This window comes from Cottoperca gobio, chromosome 4 (assembly GCF_900634415.1).
Source record: "Cottoperca gobio chromosome 4, fCotGob3.1, whole genome shotgun sequence".
Taxonomy (NCBI): Eukaryota; Metazoa; Chordata; class Actinopteri; order Perciformes; family Bovichtidae; genus Cottoperca; species Cottoperca gobio.
In genome coordinates this window covers 23,784,507-23,804,257 of record NC_041358.1, presented here as the reverse complement: position 1 = coordinate 23,804,257, position 19,751 = coordinate 23,784,507, and the positions used below count along the sequence as shown (strand labels likewise).

At 41.6% G+C, this 19,751-nt stretch overlaps 1 protein-coding gene across 1 annotated transcript in view; it reads right to left on the bottom strand.

Annotated features, from left to right (window-relative positions):
- onecut3a (one cut homeobox 3a) overlaps window positions 1-13,026 on the bottom strand; it is a 32,746-nt gene extending 19,720 nt beyond the window's left edge. Inside the window, exon 1 of the mRNA XM_029430100.1 lies at window positions 11,994-13,026. Within this exon, the coding sequence (XP_029285960.1) occupies window positions 11,994-13,026 (1,033 nt within the window). The remainder of the gene's footprint in view (window positions 1-11,993) is intronic.
- Between the last annotated feature and the right edge of the window lie 6,725 nt (window positions 13,027-19,751).

Genomic DNA, 19,751 nt, shown 5'->3' with positions numbered 1-19,751 from the left:
AGGGACTTGCACTGCATCAGCTCCCCACTGACCGAGGAGGAGCTACCATCTACTCAGCAAAGACATGCGATCCCCTCCGGCTTTGACTTGTGAGGAAGAGGATTCGTTTCCCAGCAGGACAATGAGCCGAAACATGCAGCGAAGTCTGTTTGAAGACCAGGGAGGAGCAAGTAGTGCTGATGTGCACTCCTCTTGTCTCCACAGTCACCAGACTGCAACCTCACCGAACAGAGGGTGAACTGGGATTATTGTAAAAGGTGAAAATGCTAAATATTTCCAAAAAATATATTTTATTATTTGTTCCACGGATACATAATTTAGATATGTGATATTAAATATAACTTCATTACAAATGTGAATTTACAGCTACTGATGCAACAACATTTTTTAATATTGGATTTTGCTTTTAGAATAACTTCCTCTCAGGAGCAATGCAGTTAATATTATTATCAATATAGATTTATTACTATCTCAATATTTAAGTGACTGACATCCCATTTATTTTATGCAGCTTCCAGTTAGCCCGAATACCTTCACTTCCCTCCAGTGCGTGACCTTTTCCTCCTGTGATTTTTCCAGTTGTGTGACCTTGCACAGGTATGCATGTAATTTTACACACACACACACACACGCACACGCACACACACACACACACACACACACACACACATACTGGCCCTATTTCTGAAAATGTGAAGTGTTTGCTTTTGTGTATGTTTTGCCTATTTTTGCATAAATATACTTTATTTTCTTGCAATGGAAATGAAGCAAAGACAATGTATAAGCCAACACTTTGACTTGTTTTGACTTATGCTGTCTACTCTCCTGTAAGTAGAGAACATTTAACTTATCATGAATAGTGATTGGAATAGTTACAGGCTGTAAAATCAACATGGATCTGTCTAGTAATAGAAAGGGGATTCTTCCAAAAACCTATTAATGGATTGTTTTTAAGAAGACAACAAACTGTGGGGTGAAGGCTTTGGAAACTAACTGCAGGTCAGTATTTGTATTTACATATGTTAGGACTTGACTCTCTTACAATCCCCAACAGTTAAGATTAAAGAGACAGAAATCTGCTCTTTTTGTGTGTGCCAGACGGCCATAATAACTGAGCCATGGGAGGGGTGTCTCTCTCTTAATGTGCCTCCACAATAAGCTCAGACAGTCCCAGCTTCTCTCTCCACATCTCCCCACCGGCGAGTCACGTCCTGCCACCTCATCGACCGCTTGCTTTGTGCCGCTTCGGTCGGCAGGTGTCGCTCTCGCCGTGGCCCCGGCTGCACGGGGCGCCATAGTGCGCTGCCTTTGCTACAGGCGCTGGATTTAGTAATCAATATCGATCGATCGGTGAGGAAGGGGGCCCTGATTACTGAACCAAGCTCGGCGTAGAAAAGGAAAAAAATCAATCATTGCAGCTTTTAGAGCTACAGTAGGCACCGAGCAGAGAGACGGACATAAAAACTCATGCACAAAGAACAACCGGACAAGAGCAGAAATCCTGGTTCGGTGTTGAGTGTTTTCTGCGGTGCACACCCTGCTGCTACACGGGCACAGAGAAATGTGATTTCTATTACTCCCTATATGCAGCTGTGAACAGGAGCTGACCTACTTTGAATGGATTCCTCAGGCTGCTCACAAACATACAAAGACTGATTAACAAAGACATGTGCATCATGGGTCCCGTTGTTTTTTTGTATTTACTATATTATTGTTATATTAGTTCCCATAAATACAAAGCAGAAGCCCAGTTTCTCACCATAAACGTCCATTCAGGGGCCTCCTGCAGCGACTCGAGGGCCACGCAGTCTTTTCTCTTAAACTATCAAATTCCCTAATGAGTGATTTTTCAACTAACTCCTTTCTGCTCGGATAAAAACGGGTATTACTTAGGCCTATTTCTTTTCCACTGATGACATTAATATTCTTTGCTTCACGACAAACCAAGCGAGGTTAAGAGAAAGGCCCTGGGTGTTCAATATCGATCGATAGATTCGTGAATAATTCGTGTGTGAAATTCAGTTCGTCCAATTAATTATGCCTCGGAGGGGAGGAGTGGGCCCGAAGAGGAGATTCATGGAGGGGGTGGAGACGCGAAAAACACACCAGGAAGGAAGGAAAGGAAGGAAGCGTGATGATCTGGCTTTCTTTGCGCACTAAAAAGATGTGTTGGAGGGGAAGATGAGTAAACGATGATCACCTGTTCTGTGTTTGCTGCTTGTTCACATGCGTCTCCGGCCTCCTCTGCTCTGTCCTGTCCCTGCAGATGTGAGTCCATCTCCAGCATTAATCATTTATTGATCACCTCTGCCCTTCCTGCTCATAATGAGAAAGTCAAACGGCCTAATATTATGCCTATAGTGTTTTATGAAACCATGATTACACATTTGCATCTAAAATTATTCTCTTCGCTTATTCAAACCTATGATCTTGCAGCACTGTGTGTGTGTGTGTGTGTGTGTGTGTGTGTGTGTGTGTGTGTGTGTGTGTGTGTGTGTGTGTGTGTGTGTGTGTGTGTGTGTGTGTGTGTGAGGTCAACGTCTGCTGATTTAATTAATTTACCAATAAACATGTTTACCGGTTACGGTTCGGCGCGTTTATACAAACACACACACACACACACACACACACACACACACACACACACACACACACACACACACACACACACACACACACACACACACACTCTATACAAGGCCAGTTTGCTTGTAGTTTTGTAGTTGCACTCTTCTCCAGATTATTTGAAGCATGATTGGGCAACTTGATGTTAAGGTTTCAGTCTATTATTAAGTAACGTATCTGCTGTTTCTCATGGGCTGTTGCCCTAAAGATTGATGTATATCCGCACGGCCCTCTTTGTATACGGTGGCATTTATTTCATTCTGTGCTGCAAGGCAATGCCAAGCCCCCCCCCCCTTCGCTCTCTCTTTCTCGCCAGGCCAAAACACTTCCAGCTCAATACCCCTTAATGTAATGAGTGAGAATTGGTGTTAATATACTGATAAAGCGACACAATTTGTTTGTTTGCATTCTCCAGCGACTCAGCTGCGAGGCATTTCTTCTCCAGCACTTCAATAACACTCAACCTGAACTCAGTTACCTTCGCCCACATCCCACCTCAGTCTGAGTCTCAGCTGCCTGCAACATTTTACTTTTACCTTTTTAGATTTGCTCCATCATCTATCACAGTCAAGCACCTTTGATAAAAAAAAAAAAAAATTTTTAAATACATCAAAAACAGACTATTTTATGTTCTTGTCAGTTTGAGAGAAATATTATTTTATTCAGCTCTGTTTTCACACCAACCTGTCATTATCAACCCAGTGGTAAACCTCAGAAATTGCATAGTGCTTAAAAAAAATTCAATAATCAGTAAAGGCTGCTGCCTGTGATGATCACGCTCCTTATGAGGTTTTAGATAATTAAATGCACTCAGCCATTTAAGCGCATGATTGGGAGAAACCGTATATGACTGAATTTTAACCTACATTATTATTTTTTCTCTCCAGTTTAATAGCAGCCTTGGTCCGCATGTGCCATCTATTTGTATGAGTGGCTCCATTGTTGGAGTGATACTCTTAACTGCGATTATCATTGATTTCATTCATAATTGCTTTGAGCAGTTATGCGTGATAGCGGTAATGAACATGATGCTTTATTTTGTGGAGACAGGCAGGCCTAAGGTTTCATTTCCCACAGACAACAGGTGTGGGCCCGCTGTGTGTGTGTGTGTGTGTGTGTGTGAGAGAGTGTGTGTGTGTTTATGTCATTTATGAATTTATTAAGAGCTTCTTTTTACTTTTATACATTTAGAATAATTACGTTTTAATTCAATCCTGATACAGAAAAGGGCTTTCATACTCACAAACATATTACTTTTAGAAAATGGTCAATAAAAAGAATATTTGACTGCTTTAAAATAAAATTCACCTCATAAAAAATGTATTACAATTCATTAACATTTAAACAAAAATCCACCTCTGTGGGGTATCTTTCGGATGTGGTGTGGGCTCTGTGGCCGGTCAATAGACCCGCACGTCTGGGGGTTCATGCGGATGTGAAACCGTGTACCAGGACTCAAACTCCCTTTAAGCTCCTTTTAATTTGCTAAAGAAAAAACAGTCGACACACTTTTTAAAAGCTGTGTAAATTGGTCAGAGGCTCTCTTATTGTGAAACACAAAGAAAACTGATGTTAGGAATAAATTATATAAAAAGAAAATAAGAACTAATTGAGATTTTCTTCTTGTGAGGAGAACCTCAGAGTCTTCAATTAGGTTAAAGTCTGCCATCTATATTTACACCAACAATGTCGAGGTGTACAGATTTAGAACATTTGAATCACAGGATGTATCGAAATATGTTCATATTCTCTAAATGTCAGCTGTCACTTCTCTATTAATTTCTTATTTGTCGCAGGAGAATCAGCCAACTGATCTGCAGTCAGATGATACTGTTTACTCTCCACGGGGAGACAGACAGGTTTTCAATATGCACGAATTTTCGAGATTCAATTCAATACAGTTCTCACTCAATCATGTGAAGAGTCAACAGAAATATTTCTAAACCAAGCCTTATTGCGGTAACCTAATTGCATTTATATGGTCTATTTTCTCTCAATACTAAACAAAGTATATTAGATTTAAAATAATAAAGTGCTTTCAATATTCTGTAGCACGTTAGTCTCGTTAGGGTTTATTTTTTTATGAGGGTTTATTTTTCTCGAAGTTTAATTTGTTGCCTTTTGCAAATCAAATGGATAACATACTAAATCCTAGTATTTATTTAATTTATTTCAGGAGAGTCCCAAATAATTTAAACGAGTCATTCTCTGTGCAACAATTCCGACCACTAATGCAAACAGATGTGGAAAAATAATATATTTTTAAACATGTAGAATTTGTGTTTAAACATTATTAAGACTGCAGTCTGTTCATCTGTAATACATGTTATGTTTGTCTGTCAAAAGAAAAATATTGCAATCAACACACACACACACACACACACACACACACACACACACACACACACACACACACACACACACACCTCTTGCAGAAAACCTGAATAACTAACTGAAGAAACAATAGTCAGCATTTTCATATCGGCTCAGTAAAGCAACAAATTATTAATTTCAGAATAACCCGCAGCAGGCAGTTCGTTATATTTAATAACATGTAATATAAAGGCTATATGCGCCGACATTGATTCATTCATCAATTGATTTCACAGTCGTTTTGTTCCTTTGTTGATCTGTGTGGGGTTGCCCAACCGGAGTTTCGGGTTGCATCTGTGGGTACGATAAACTGTGTGTATGTGCGCGTGTGTTTGTGTGTGTGTGTGTGTGTGTGTGTGTATTTGCGGTTTTGTTGAGATCGACCCTGCAGAAAGACTTAACAGAGGTTCCGTACAGACCATTCTGCAGGCTCGCACTTCCAAAAGTCCCGGAGAGGTGGAGACACAGTTTGTGGCCAGGAGAAGTTTCATATTTCAGTCTTTACCTGCTGTTTTATTTTTTCATGACTCAGGCAGAGATTAAACATTAAAACCAAACAATAAACCACTAGGCTACTTTACAGACTGCTAAAATGTCTATTTTACCACCTCATTTATTCATGTATTGACTCAAATCTATTTTCTTCAACTAATAAAGCAGACTATTTTATTTGATATTAAGAAAATATTCCTATGCAGCTCTATTCTTCTATTTCCCCCTCGAAATATTGCCCTTTTTTTTATCAACATTTAAAGGTGTGAATCCCCGTGAGAAATAAGTGAAATAATCTGTTTCCACCTACGGAAATCAAATATCACCTAATGGTAGATTAAATGGCTTCTTGCTGTTTTAGAAACCTTACAGTGTTCAATTAGATATGTTCCCTCACATCCCTTTAATTGCGTGGACAATGTCCTTGCCTTGTATTCTTAAACTGCACATTAAACAAGCCATTATGGGGCCTTTAATAACCGATGGCCTGTCAGGGCGTCAGATAAGCAGCCAGTGTGCGGACACACCACTGCTGCTGGAGTAAGATATATAACCTCTCCCCCAAAAAAGTAATCCGTTACTTATTTTGCCAAAGTGTTTCTATTTCAAGTACAAGACACCTCCCTATGTGGAAGCAGCGACATCTGACACGTTACATCAGCAACAATCACAGTAACCTGATTGTTGATATCTTTAAAGATAAATGTTCTCATCTGAGGGGAAGAAGGTGTGATCTCAAATTAATTTACTCTTTTTTTTAAACTGTCAAATTATTATACGTTGCATGAAAGACGATACTTCTTGTGTGCAGGGACGCACGGAGCAGCAGACCCAGTTTTTTTTTGGGGGGGGGGGGCACCCCGGCGTTACATAACAGCTCGCGCTGAGCTCCATCGACAATGCTGATGTGCTGTGGTCAACATTTTAATTGCACAACAGCCTGCTCTTTGGAACCGTCACTTGCTTCGGCTCTTACGTAAACCCCTGCAGATTGTGGCAGGTCAAAAGCCACCGTGTGATTTGTTTCTTCATCAGGCCTCTTCACACACACACACACACACACACACACACACACACACACACACACACCACCCCACATTTGACTCCAGAGTGCAATGACGAATAATGAGATTTAATTATGATGATCTTAGGTTTGAGCCCTTTGTATTTTTTTTGTCTGGGAATTGGGAGGGGGCGCGCACGCGGTGGCATTAACCCTTTGATGCTAGCCTCATGCATTCAGTCGACTCTGCCAGCAATTTGATTTAAAGGTCATTCTCTCCTATCGATCCGGTTTGGCGAGGGGGCGACGGAGTAGCGTAGGAATTGATCATCTAAAATAGAAGAGACGATATTCGAGACTGTACAGAGTCCAGACCTCTACTGCATTTATAATTGCTAAGCACTCCCCGTGTGAATTAGAAAGGTGTGTGGGTTTGTGCGCGTCTGTGCGCGTGTTGCTAAAAAGAGAAATGGGTGAAGATGTGGGAGACAGAGCAGATTTCTGCCTCTGTCGCTAATCTGATTTCTATTAAATTTACATTGAATAATAAGGTCGACTTGGTCAAAACAATGTGGGTGGGATGTATAATAAGCGAAAAGGAGTGACACGGCTGTGAACTTTAAATCGTCTGGTGCTGCTAATCCGTCTCTATCACGGAAATGGAGCGGAGCTACTAAACCTCTCACATTTTAAGAGTCAGCGTTTGGCTGTTTTGACCAGAGCATGCGACGAGATGTGCAGAAAGCCAGCGTGAGAGCATGCGTTTATTAGTCATTCTCTTGTGTGTTATGAAGGGTGAGCTGTTAATGGGGGGAATGGTGTTGCGTGGTGGAGATGGGAGGGGGTTGCATGGCGCAGCTCGAGAGATGGAAAGCAGAGGCCGGGGAATGGAAATCGATACAGATTCAGGGCTCGCCAGATCGGCCTTAACAATGTGGCGCAGACATACTCTACATCCCGATCACATACACACAGGAGAGAAGAAACGGGGAGGCGACACGTATGCAAGCTGTAGCTCGTGCTATGATATTATCCTGTGTTATGCAGTCATGCAGGTGGTGAATAAGAATCGTATAGGAAGCTAGATATTGGTCAAAACACGATCAATCAGGGTGCAAGTGTAGGCGCCCCCTCTCCCCTCCCCCATTCCTATAAAACTTCCCACGATGCATTCAATTATGAATATTCATATCAGCCTATGACATGAAGATTTATGCTAATTTAAAGTTGGACGAGCACCACATATAACCAGCCTCCTCATCGCCGGACTGCAGATAATGATGCAAAGCGTGAGATGTCATCTTGTATGAGCTACACTGAACCCGGGATTTAAACCAAATAGCCTCGAGGTATAACCTCAAGAAAATGACTGTTGCTCTCCCACCACAGGATTTCAAAGGCGATGCTTGTACATGCGTGTTTCAGTACTTACAGCACACGTTGCTGTGCTTAACGAACAACGAGGCTCTGAAACCGCAGCTGCACTGTTTATCGCCCCTATCTTCCCCTCACACATCAATTATTAAAGTACCAATCGATCATTTCGCAGGCTAACATCAAGCCATCTCTTCGTGAAAAAAAAAATCCTGTTTCAGATTAACCCGCATCAATCACATCTTAATGCCCTGTCCAATTAAACCCTTTTTAACCGGCTTAAATGACCAAAAAGAAGCACCACTCTTAACTATTTGTGTTGCTCTTGGATATTTCGGTGAGCATCCCAAAATAAAGACGAGCTCCAGTTTGTATTCTGCAATAAAAAAGAAGCTAGAGATGTGATTTAAATGGAAACCCCGGTTGGCTTCGTGCTGGACTGAAAAGTAGGATGCAGGGTGATGTGATTGACGCGATTGTGGATTGTGATATTGATCGATGGGTGGAAGCTGTTGGTTGAAATAATGGTGTTTAAGGCCTACAAGAATGCTATTAACTATGTATTGGTAAAACTCCAGTTCACCACCTTGAACTGTCCTCAACACAGAGAGGAGAGGATGTCCTGCAGTGCAATGTGGATAGACTCATATTTCAGCACTCTGGACAGCGCCTTGAAACCGTTACACTAAGAACTGACCTGCAGGCTTTCTCTCACTAATTCGTAGAGGGAAATACAAAGTAGTTTGTAACCTTCTCTAGGTTAGGTAACCAAGATAATGTCTACGTATTTGCAGAAAAGCAATAATAATTGCCCTATTTCATCGAAAAGCCTAAACTAAAGGGCATAGACTGTAATCAAGGCAACTGGTGAACTCAATAAAAATGTATTTACCAAGGCTAACAAATGTTGGCATCGCAGAGATGCACGCGCTGAGGGGAAAGGGCGCAGTGTGACGGGGGTGGATGGGGATTGCTCTTAGATTAGGCCCGTGTAAACTACCTGTAGTCCATTGAAACATGAATGGAGGCCTCCCACCCTCATTCTTAACACAGTTTTACCTCCGTGGCCCGTGGGTCTTGACCTGCACTCCCAGGCACGTGCTCCGGTCATTCAAATGGTAATAAACCAACTGCGCTTTTCCCCCCCGAGGCACAGGGACCCTGGCATGCGCCTTATCACTGTCACATGAAAGGATAAAGGCGTGTGAGAGCATATCTGCCACCAAAGTGAGAAATACAAAGCACACCATTTGTGGGAATATTTCGGACATTTGGTGATATAATTAATACATAATTATAATGTTGTCCAGCATCTGTCTGGAAAGACGTATTAAGCTTGAATACTACCCGGATGACCGTATAACACAAACCCCACAGGACAAATGGGTGAGAGTGCATTACACACAACAAACGGAACATGATTACAGCAGAGAAAAAAAGGTGTGCAATACCGTTTTTTTTATAACAGCTGTCCTCTTTCCCCCTCTTTCCGGCTCCCGCCTCCCCCCTCTGCTCCAGGGGAGAGACCAATGGGAGAGTGCTGAGGCGGGATAATTGATAGATGCACTGGCTATCCTTATCGATCAGGGCTGTATTGACCCGACCAAATACATTGAGATGGAGTGTGGAATTCAACACAGATGCAAAGACGAATTGTTTTCATCGTTAATGCGATCTTTAAATGCCTCCCAAACCTTTGCCCGCGTCTTTCTTATTTGTGAAGCTTTACAATGAAGTTGCCTATTTATTTATACAGTAGTCGACGAAAACATGTGCATTAAGATGATCAGGAAATAAAAGACAAGCAAAGGTTAAAGCTTGCATGAGTACAATGGCTCTGCATATGAAGAACACAATAGGTGGGATGCCTGTGGGTCTTTGCCCTTGTTGCATTAGGAGATGTTGAGCGTGAAGGGCAAACATCCCCCCCCCCCCCCCCCCCCAAACAGCTAAAGGCCTATCTCTGCTCTGCTTTTCGTTTCAGGGGTGGGTTGTCATGTGTGTGTGTGTGTGTGTGTGTGTGTGTGTGTGTGTGTGTGTGTGTGTGTGTGTGTGTGTGTGCAGACACTGGCATTTTCACATTAGCTAAGCAGGGCAGCTGCATTGATTTGTGTGACTGTGATGAATTTGGAATAGTAATTTGAATTTATTGATTGATGTGGCCGAGCGAGTATGGCCCAGCCTCACTTTCAGCATCACAAACCCCCCAACTCCCACTCCCAGCCCACATGCGCACCGATGATAATGGTGATTTTAAATGCAATAAGTAAAATGTTGCTCCGTGCATTTACATACAAGTCATTTTGCCCAACTGGCTTTTTTTCTGAGACCTATTGTGACTCCAGGTAATGCATAATGCACAAAGAGTGCACAACAATCAGCTGTTGCAAGACAGAACAATAAACATAGGCTATTTATTTGATATGTAGCCTATAAAATAATACATAAAATATAATAATTAAATTTAATAATTAATAAAATATCGCCCGTGGATCACATTAATATTATGCAGATCATTAAGAGTGCATCCCTATTTTCCATTTTACAACCAAATACGCACGCACGTACACCCACGCCTTACACCTAGGCTGCCCTGGACCTGACCACATTAAAATATGCAGTAGGTGTGCACTCCCAGGACTGTGCCACTCCAACATGTCAATTGAATTGGGGGGGTTTATCCTGATACCGGGTGTGGAAGATATAAAACCCCACAGCCCAATTAGCTTTAACAGCAGTGGCACTTAAAGAGACAATTGTGGAGTGTTTAAATCTTTATTTACCAGAACCACACTAAATGCGCAAAGGAACAATTTACATGCCATTAAGTGCTTTTCAATAGGGCATTGACTGGAACTAAAATATGCCACTATATCTGCTTAATTGAACTGTTCGCTGAAATACGACACAGAAGAGCTGATTGACGTTTGGAAGCGCAGCACGTCTAAACAGGGCCTTTACGCTAACATCAATGAGAGGGGACCTCTCATTCACATCTCTGTTTTAACCCCACTGCGACGTCTCTGGTTTTCATTTACATCCTATTAATCAGGTGGTGTGTTAAATGGTTTAAAGAGGCGGGAATGTGGGTTCAAATCACGACGTTTAGTGTTTGCGCAATAAAAACAAGACGATGGATGAAAGACTTGAACCATTCAGATAAAACAGTGCAGAGACAGTATGGCTTTGTGTCACAATGTGTCTCTTACTGAACAGGAGGGATGCCTGGTCCTTCCTGTTATAATATCCAGATTACCCCGCACCTATAATCTCACAAACCACAATAATCACAATGTCTCAGTGTCAGAGTGGTTTAACAGGCCCTGAACCAACTTGGGAGAAAAGATACCCCAGAGTGCAGGGGAGACAACACAGGCCAGAGAAAGACGCATCTGTTTGTGTCTCCGTCTTTCACATCCAAATCGATCATTTATCAGTGTGCTACTCTGAAAGGGGACGCCTGGACCTGAAATATTGATCCATAGGAGGTCATGCTCCCCCGACTCTTTGGCCAGGCCTCAGACGATCCTTGTTTGCGCCGACGCGCTTATTTGACAGGGGGAGTGCTAGATTACTACATCAAGTTTGTTTGATACAAATGAGTCCAAAGTAAAACTGAGTATTTGAGTTGCAGTGATTTCTATGTTTGTATTACCTTTAAAGTATTATAGCTGCAAGATGTAATCAATTTTGATCACATCCTGCTTTTATTTCCTTTGTTTGATCTCTTTCTGTGTGTGTTTTTGTTTGTGTGTGAGAGAGAGCAGAGTAAGGCCGAGTGAGAGGGATGTATGTATCTATGCTGTACTCGTGCGTAAGAAACCGCTGTATGTGCGTAAGAACCAACACATCTGTGCAGACTGCTGTTTGCACCTCGCCTGCTTTTGTTTATAACACATATAGTGTGGCACAGCTTCTGTTTATACTATCATGGATTGTAGCATCAATCAAAATATAGATTTCCACCAACATTTAACACCCCAACTGTCATGATGAAGTTTTACTCGATACAATCGACTAATAACTTCTAGTAATGTCTGTTTGAGCAGCTATTGACAGTCTTGCCACATTGACTTCTAATTGATCCCTCCACATCACTCAGGTTGGGAGCTGTCTCCTCACTCACCTGCAAGCCTGAGCGCCGACATCCGCTGGAACTCGGGCTCCTGGAGCCACTTCCACATTCTCCTGAAGGTCTCCCGGCCAGACTTGAGTTTACTCCACGGTTTAGGATTCCGCAGCAGGTCAGACAGAGTTCCCTGGGACCGGCACAAGATCCTCTGAGCAAAGATGGCCTGGGGGATGCTGTAGCGCTTGAGCTCTGCTGTTATTCGCTGTGCCACCTCCTTGGTGTTTATCTCCTCCACCTGCCCTGACCCACCTCCCTGCCCTCCTCCCACCACCGTCTGCCTGTCCCGGTCTGACAGCATGGACCCGTTTGCCTGAGAGTGCGGATGGCTGTGATGGTGTAAGCCGTTCAAGGATGTCATGAGCCCGGCCCCATGGCCCCCGAGACCCCGGGCCAGGTGCTCCTCTCCCCGGGACAGCATGGCTGCGTGGGACTCGAAGCCCCCCGAGGAGATCATCTTGTCGTTGGAGAGGTGAGCTCCAGGACCGTAGGCGCTGAGAGTCTGCTGGGAGTTGTGCAAAGAGCCGAGACCGTTGGACAGAGGGGATAGAGACTGCCCCATCCCGGACATGTCTTTGGGGTAGTGGCCGTAGATGTTGCCCATGGAGGCGAGGCTGCGGTCGTCCCTCATCAGGGTGAAGCTGCCGCTGACGTTCCCGGCTGCGAGTCGCTGGTGCGCCGGATGATGGTGAGCATGTGGGTGTGGATGGTGAAATTTCTCCGAGACGGTGGATATGGGTGGCAGATGCTGCAGCGGCGTCAGTGTGGTGTAGGTGCTGCTCAGGCTCATCCCGGAGTCGCACGACATGGTCATTGCCGGATGCAGGGGGCCAGACAAAGCGTGGTCTGTGCGGTAGTCCCCTGCACCTTCCAGTATCGAGGCCATGCTGGACACCATGGCTGACCGTCCGTGCGACACCAAGTTCCGATGCGACGACTGGCGCGCGTGTTGGGAGTTCATTAAGTCGCTCGTTTGATGGGAGTGAGATACACCGTGCAGATTTCCAATGTTTTCCATTGTAAGCTCCATCGTTGAAAGGATCTTTATTTCCACCCCTATCGCCACTCTCTCGCTCTCTCCCTCGCTTCTCTCCCTCTCTCACTGTCGTTCTATCTCACACTCCTTTCCAATAAATGTTGAACGATTTCAAAGCCAAGCCATTGATTGTAGTTGCCTCTCTGCAGTCAATCCAGCATGGTTTTAAAAGATCGGGTCCCGGCCGCCACACAAACTGCGCCGCAAACCTCTGCTCAGTGTGTGAAGGTGTCTGCGCCTGCCTGGATTTCTCTCGCTGTAGAGCACCTTCTACTATACCCAAAGCGCTGCTCTGCTCTCTGTGTGTATATTGACGTGCCTGCGCTCATGTTAAGATGAGACCGAGCCTGTGCGCATGTGCGCGCCCCCGTGGCATATCCTCGCACTCGCGCACTCTGTCTGGGGCCAAGCTGACGTCACTGGCCCCTATGTCATGGGTTGTTCATGTTGCACACTGGACCTCAAATTCCTGAAAAAGATTGCATTAGACACTTGTGTAGATAAAATACAGAAGTGCAATCCTCTGCAGTGTGTGCAACATTTACACTCAGATGGATAAGAAGGACTTGCGCCTGGTTTTCTCCGATAACACCATTTGACACGGCGCCAGCACCATGTGATGACTCTCTTAAAGGTTAAATATTAATTGACATGTGGCACATCAGGCCACGAGTGTAATGAGAAAACCACAAGTTATCTTGAAGAGGAGGTCACAGCTCACAGCCTCTGCCTTTTATTTTTTACTCATTAAATTGAAGATGCATCATCTCTTGATGCCTACTGAAATAACTGCTGTATTTGTAATGGTGTAAATGTATTTAAAAAAAAATATGACTGAATATATCTTTCGAGTTTAATTTCATTCTCGCCTCTAGGCTTTGACCACTTTCGCATCTTTGCTCCTCGTTTTCAGGCCACGAAAATCAAACTCCCTCACATAAACTCTCACATAGTGTTTCGTGCTTCACAAAACTTCTATATGAAACGTGCTGCTCACTGACGTCAATCCAGGTCAGCAATCCATCAATGTCAAAGTATGTATGGATCAGGAGATGCATCGATAGGTTGGTGCCTATTGCAGAAACCCGCAATATGGATGCGATATAGCAGGTTGAGATCGAGGGATTGGATCCTGTAGGTCTAACGAATTAACGCGATTTTTGTGGAAACTGAGGAGAAACTACTTCAAAAAGTAAATATAGCTTTAGTTGTTCCAGGTATTGCTTCCTGATGGGGTGGATACAATGTCACGAGCACCTGCACAGTCCAGAGTAATAAAGCCAATATTCCGATATTAAATTACTTAAAAAGTGATAAGGTTGCAATATACAGTGGACTATAGTTTGTGGTGATATTGTATTTAATTTCTGTTATAATGTAAGGTGCTTCGTGTTATTTTGTCCCTATATGGCCGGAAATATACAGGAAATTACTAAATCTGATCACAAACATAATATGTGTTGCAGTGTTGTTATATTGGAGAGTGCAGAAAAACTGTAAGAAATCACAACATCAACACCTCTGTGACATGTTTCAGTTTAGACATGTTCGATCACTGTGTGTGCGTGTGTTTGTGTGTGTGTGTGTGTGTGTGCGTGTGTGTGTGTGTGTGTGTGTGTGAGAGAGAGAGAGAGAGAGAGAGAGAGAGAGAGAGAGAGAGAGAGAGAGAGAGAGAGAGAGAGAGTGTCGCAACCAATAATCACAGCAGCCCTCACTAGGCCTTTAGTTGCTCTGTAAACTATGTGAACACTGTTACCAAGTGATCAGCTCTGGCATTTACACCAATGTTATGTAAAATGAGACCATTAGGATTTCGACCCGGAGCTGGGGAAAAAAATAGTTCAACAATCCAGGAAGTGGCATCACTAATCATTTGCAAATTGCATAAAATAATTTCCCTGACCAGTGTTTACCAACAGTTAGGTCAAGGCCATCCATAACTTCACTGATGAATTGTGATATCAGCGGCCTTGGCACACAGCTCCTCTCCCCCCAAATAATGACCCTAAAAACTGTGTCTTTGCTGATTGCCAACGGGGGATGGTGGCTTTTGGCTTGTGCCATCAGGAGAACAGCAGTGTCCGCTTGGGTTAATGTCCCTGTATTGATCCCAGCAACCACTGCTATCGAAAATGAATTACCGAAGCCCGCACAGCAGCGAATCCGTCATCTGTGCTCAGCCAGCCGGCCAGAGCAGCTTATTGGTCGCGGTGGTGATGGATGTTAACTTTCATTGCTGGCTCCTTGCTCCTAATTCACCAGGGTTTACAACCCAAAACAACGCGCTAAAAAGTTTTATACTTTCACCAAGAACTTGTAAACTTCATACCAGTCCTCCTCTCTCCCTCTCTCTCCCCTCGTGTGTTTTTATTCTATATGGGCTCCACTGAACCACGCGAGGTCATGTAACTAAAAACAGCTTAAACAGCAGGGTCAACAGGGCGTGGGGAACTGATCAGTGTACTTTTCCAATTTTCAATCAATGTAGTTTTCTTCTATTTTATGCATCTTGGTTAAATCGTTCATTCAGCCAGCCCAAAAAAAAAAAAAGTGAATGCAAAGTAAACACATCTATTTTCCCCCCACAAAAAAAAAAAAAATCCATGTGTCCGCCTAGAGCTCAGTTTTAATTTGTATTTTAATGTACTGTTTTCGAATACTTAAATAAACATATCCTATGGCGAATACAATATGAAATATTAACTGTGTCGATATCTGCGGTGTGACTGGGGCGATGCCGCAGAGACCCTGTGATTTATTTCATATTAATAACAGCGGGCGAGGCGATGGCCTCAGCACCACGTTGGCATCGACTTTACACACACACTGCAGTGATTGTGCAGCAGCCTTTTTTGTTTTAATTTATGTGTTAATAATATAAACTCCTATTCCAAAAAGTTCTATTTTCTATAGGACTTTGGTAATTCAGTACACTATGTTTTAAAGTCACTGAGCTACTCTCACCATTACACTCTTTTATGAGTGCCAACGCATTTTATTTTATCTTTAAGCACTGCTGTCGTTTGCTGATCAACTAATCAATGCTGAACCCGGAGCTTTGCTCAATGCATTTCTGAAGGATCGATAGCACCCAAAATGCATTCTGCTAAAATGGTTCAAGTTAGGTGTGTCCTGTTATGTGTTTGACCTGTCTCAACAGGCAGTTTCATTACAGGAAATGACCACATAGCACTCAGCTGAAAAGTTAAAGCTGAGCTTTTCATTTGGCTGAGTGCTATAGACTGCAGTGTAAAAAACACATTATATTCAATCTATATTTCTCTATGGTAAATACTAACTGTATTGTAAATTATTAATATTATTAGTATTTTAATTATTACTGAAAGTAATGTGTAGATTCTAAAAATATAAAAACATTTTTATCCTTCAGGATTTTACACAGCAACATGTTTTTTTTATGCAGCAGCCACCCACACTACAATCTGTACCCGCCTTAAAAATATTTTTATTTAATTGCATTTATATGAAGCAGTGTGTAAATGAGAGGTGTTTCCAGTGGGTCAACTTCTCCCGTAAGCTTGTGTATTTTCCCAGGAATCACTCGATAGAGACGGACTAATCTTTTCATGACTTCTTGAATGACTCCGCGGCTGATGCATCACACTTAATGTATTCTAAAGTATATTTACTTGAATCTGGCTATTGGCAAAAGTTAAGCAGCAGTGTTTAGTAATGTCGCATTGATCAGGCCTCTGAGCAAGTCAGCGGGACGGGGCGCTGCCGCTCTCATCCCAATACACACACACACACACACACACACACACACACACACACACACACACGCACACACACTGATGTGGCCTTGATGGAGAGAAAAAACCTCACATCTGCCTTGTTTGCCTATGGCTCTACTTTAAATTAGTGTGTGCGTGCGTGCGTGTGTGAGTGTGTGTGTGTGTGTGTGTGTGTGTGTGTGTGTGTGTGTGTGTGTGTGTGTGTGTGTGTGTGCGTGTGTTTGAATGAGAGAGGTGTACATGGATATCCTTAACATTTTAGATGCCCGATAAAGTGTTTTGTTATGCTCATAATTCTCATATACATTGCAGAGATGGCCACATTAAACACTGAAACTGTATTTTGCTGAGCAGGGTGTATTTGCTCTGCTATTAAACATACATTTGTTTTGCTGTTTTTGTTGGGCTAAATATTGTCAAGTTAAATCCTTTTTTTTTTACTATTCCTTTAACTTATTGCTTTGCCCTCAAACATTTTCTACAAACTTTCAATAGGCTACAGGCCAAATCAATGTCACCCTGCGTTTTGAATTGTTACCTGTTTGCCCTGTTAAATCCTTACACGGCAGCCTACTGTTCAACCGCTTGTTTCACAGTCAGAGGTGAAATTTTAAAGGCCTAAATGTTTGAAGAAAAAAAAAAAGAATCACTTGCACATTAAATCGCTGTGTTTGTGAAGCGTTTCCCTGCTGTTTGTTAAGGAATTAGTGTGTTGCCACACTATTATTTAGGTACATTTGCAATTGAAAGCGCCCAGCAATAGAGGACTGTGGTGATCGATAGTCCTGGTGCCATATCGATCTATCCGCAGTCTGATCGATTGGCAGAAAGAATTGGGCGCACATCTTCTGTGCTCTTGGTTTCACTCAAAATGAAAGTCAATTTGTGTCGAAATAGTGGCTTTAATACAGCAGGCCTGTCTCTAAAATATTTAGGACAACAGGTGCCATATAAGCCTGACATGCCCTGCAGAAGACTGTGATCAATAATTGACACGCTAATATTTTTCTTGATTTCTATATATAAATACGTGTTATATGATACATTTGGATATATATTATAGAGGATAGTTTAGGAGGAAAAGCGTCCAAAAAAACACGTTTTCGTTATTATAAGAAAGATACAATTGAATTGTATTTATTTATTATTCTTTTAGTTTATATACACTCATTCCCTCGCGCATCTGACGCTATTTTGCTTCATTATTCTTTCATTTGGCCAATTTGTCAAAGGACAAATGTTCCCGTCTCTATGCGTCGTGTAGTTTATCGAAAAGAAACGCAATTTGTGACAATAACACTTTGTAAATATTTATTTATTTTTGTCATAAAGGTCATTGAAACACTACAGATATATTTTGATTCTGACAAGCTGTTAGTGAAATAAGCATCACTCCGGTGTGTTCACATGATGTCACTGTAATCAATAGAGCTACTAATCACAAACACATTCAATAGACTATCGATCCGATTGGGCTGGATTACTAAATGTTATACGGATTAACTCGTTTTTCAGTTTCTTCCGGATTCCTTTAACTTCAGCAGGCGAGGCCTCAAAGTGCTAATGAGACGCTCGGATATTTATTGTGTTGACAGGAAACAAAGACTTGAGAATCTTTTCATTTCAAATCAAATAAAGGCCTACGTTAAAATAAGATCACCACTTGTTATTTTATTTTTTATTCAATGTGTCTTTTATTATGGAGAACTTTAAACAGCCGGAATATAGTGCAGGGCAGAGGATGCTCTTTTATATACATATTAAGAAATATATATATATATATATTAAAATATTTGGGAAATAATTCCACAAGTTATTAAAATCATCTACAAAAAGTTTGATAAAACAGATAAAAAGTTTTAGAGGACTTATAATATATTATAATAATATATATTTATTATATATATATATATATATATATATATATATATATATATATATATATATATATATATATATATTTATTATATATTTTTTTTATCATTATATATATATTTACATATGTAAATTATATTACTGTGTATGTGTGTGTGTGTGTGTGTGTGTGTGTGTGTGTGTGTGTGTGTGTGTGTCTCATTCCCTATTGTAAACTGTAGTTGTCTCAGAATTGTATTTTTTATATTAAAAACTGTAAATGTTTCAGCATATTCCTAAAAATAGTTTGTATGTCAGATGTATATATATATATATATCTATATATATATATATCTATATCTATATATCTATATATATAGATAGATAGATGTATATATAGATAGATAATGTAAATATTTGACAAAGGCTCTTTTAAAATTGATAGTAAGAGTCAATTGATTCTAGTTGAACAGATGCAAATGAACAGAAACTGCTTTGGACTAATATTTAATGTTTTTATGATCTTTCAGCTGTCTCATGTGTGTCTGTGCGTGTGTGCACGTGTGTGTCTGTGTGTGCAAGTGAAAGCTGTGGCCGAAATGTATAAATATATATTGCAGATGTTGGGTTCTGCACACACACACACACACACGTTTGCACATCTTTGCCTTTATATTCTGGATTAAAGCGATCAAGGATCGTATTGTGATAGCTTTGAGCCAAAGCCCTAATATCTATACGTTCATTTTGCTTCATAGATCGTGGATTAGAATGATTATAGATTGTAATGTGTATGTATTATCTCACAAGCTAGTTAAGAGCATTCTTCATTGTTCTTCTCCTCCTGCCCTCTTGGTTTTAAACCACACAGCTTTTTCCCCTCTTAAGTAGTGCTAACGCTGGATTTATTAGGCTTAAAGAATAGCCTACACATCTTCCTCAAAGGGGATCAGACATTAAGTGTAGATCAAAAGGATAAGGTCTTAAAAACAGAACAATGCTTCTTGCTCAACACTTATTCCCATATGCATGTTAATTCAGGGATTGTACGTCGACCACTTTGAACAGCTTTTTGTCTCAAATTATATTCGTGCAATCAACGATGATTCT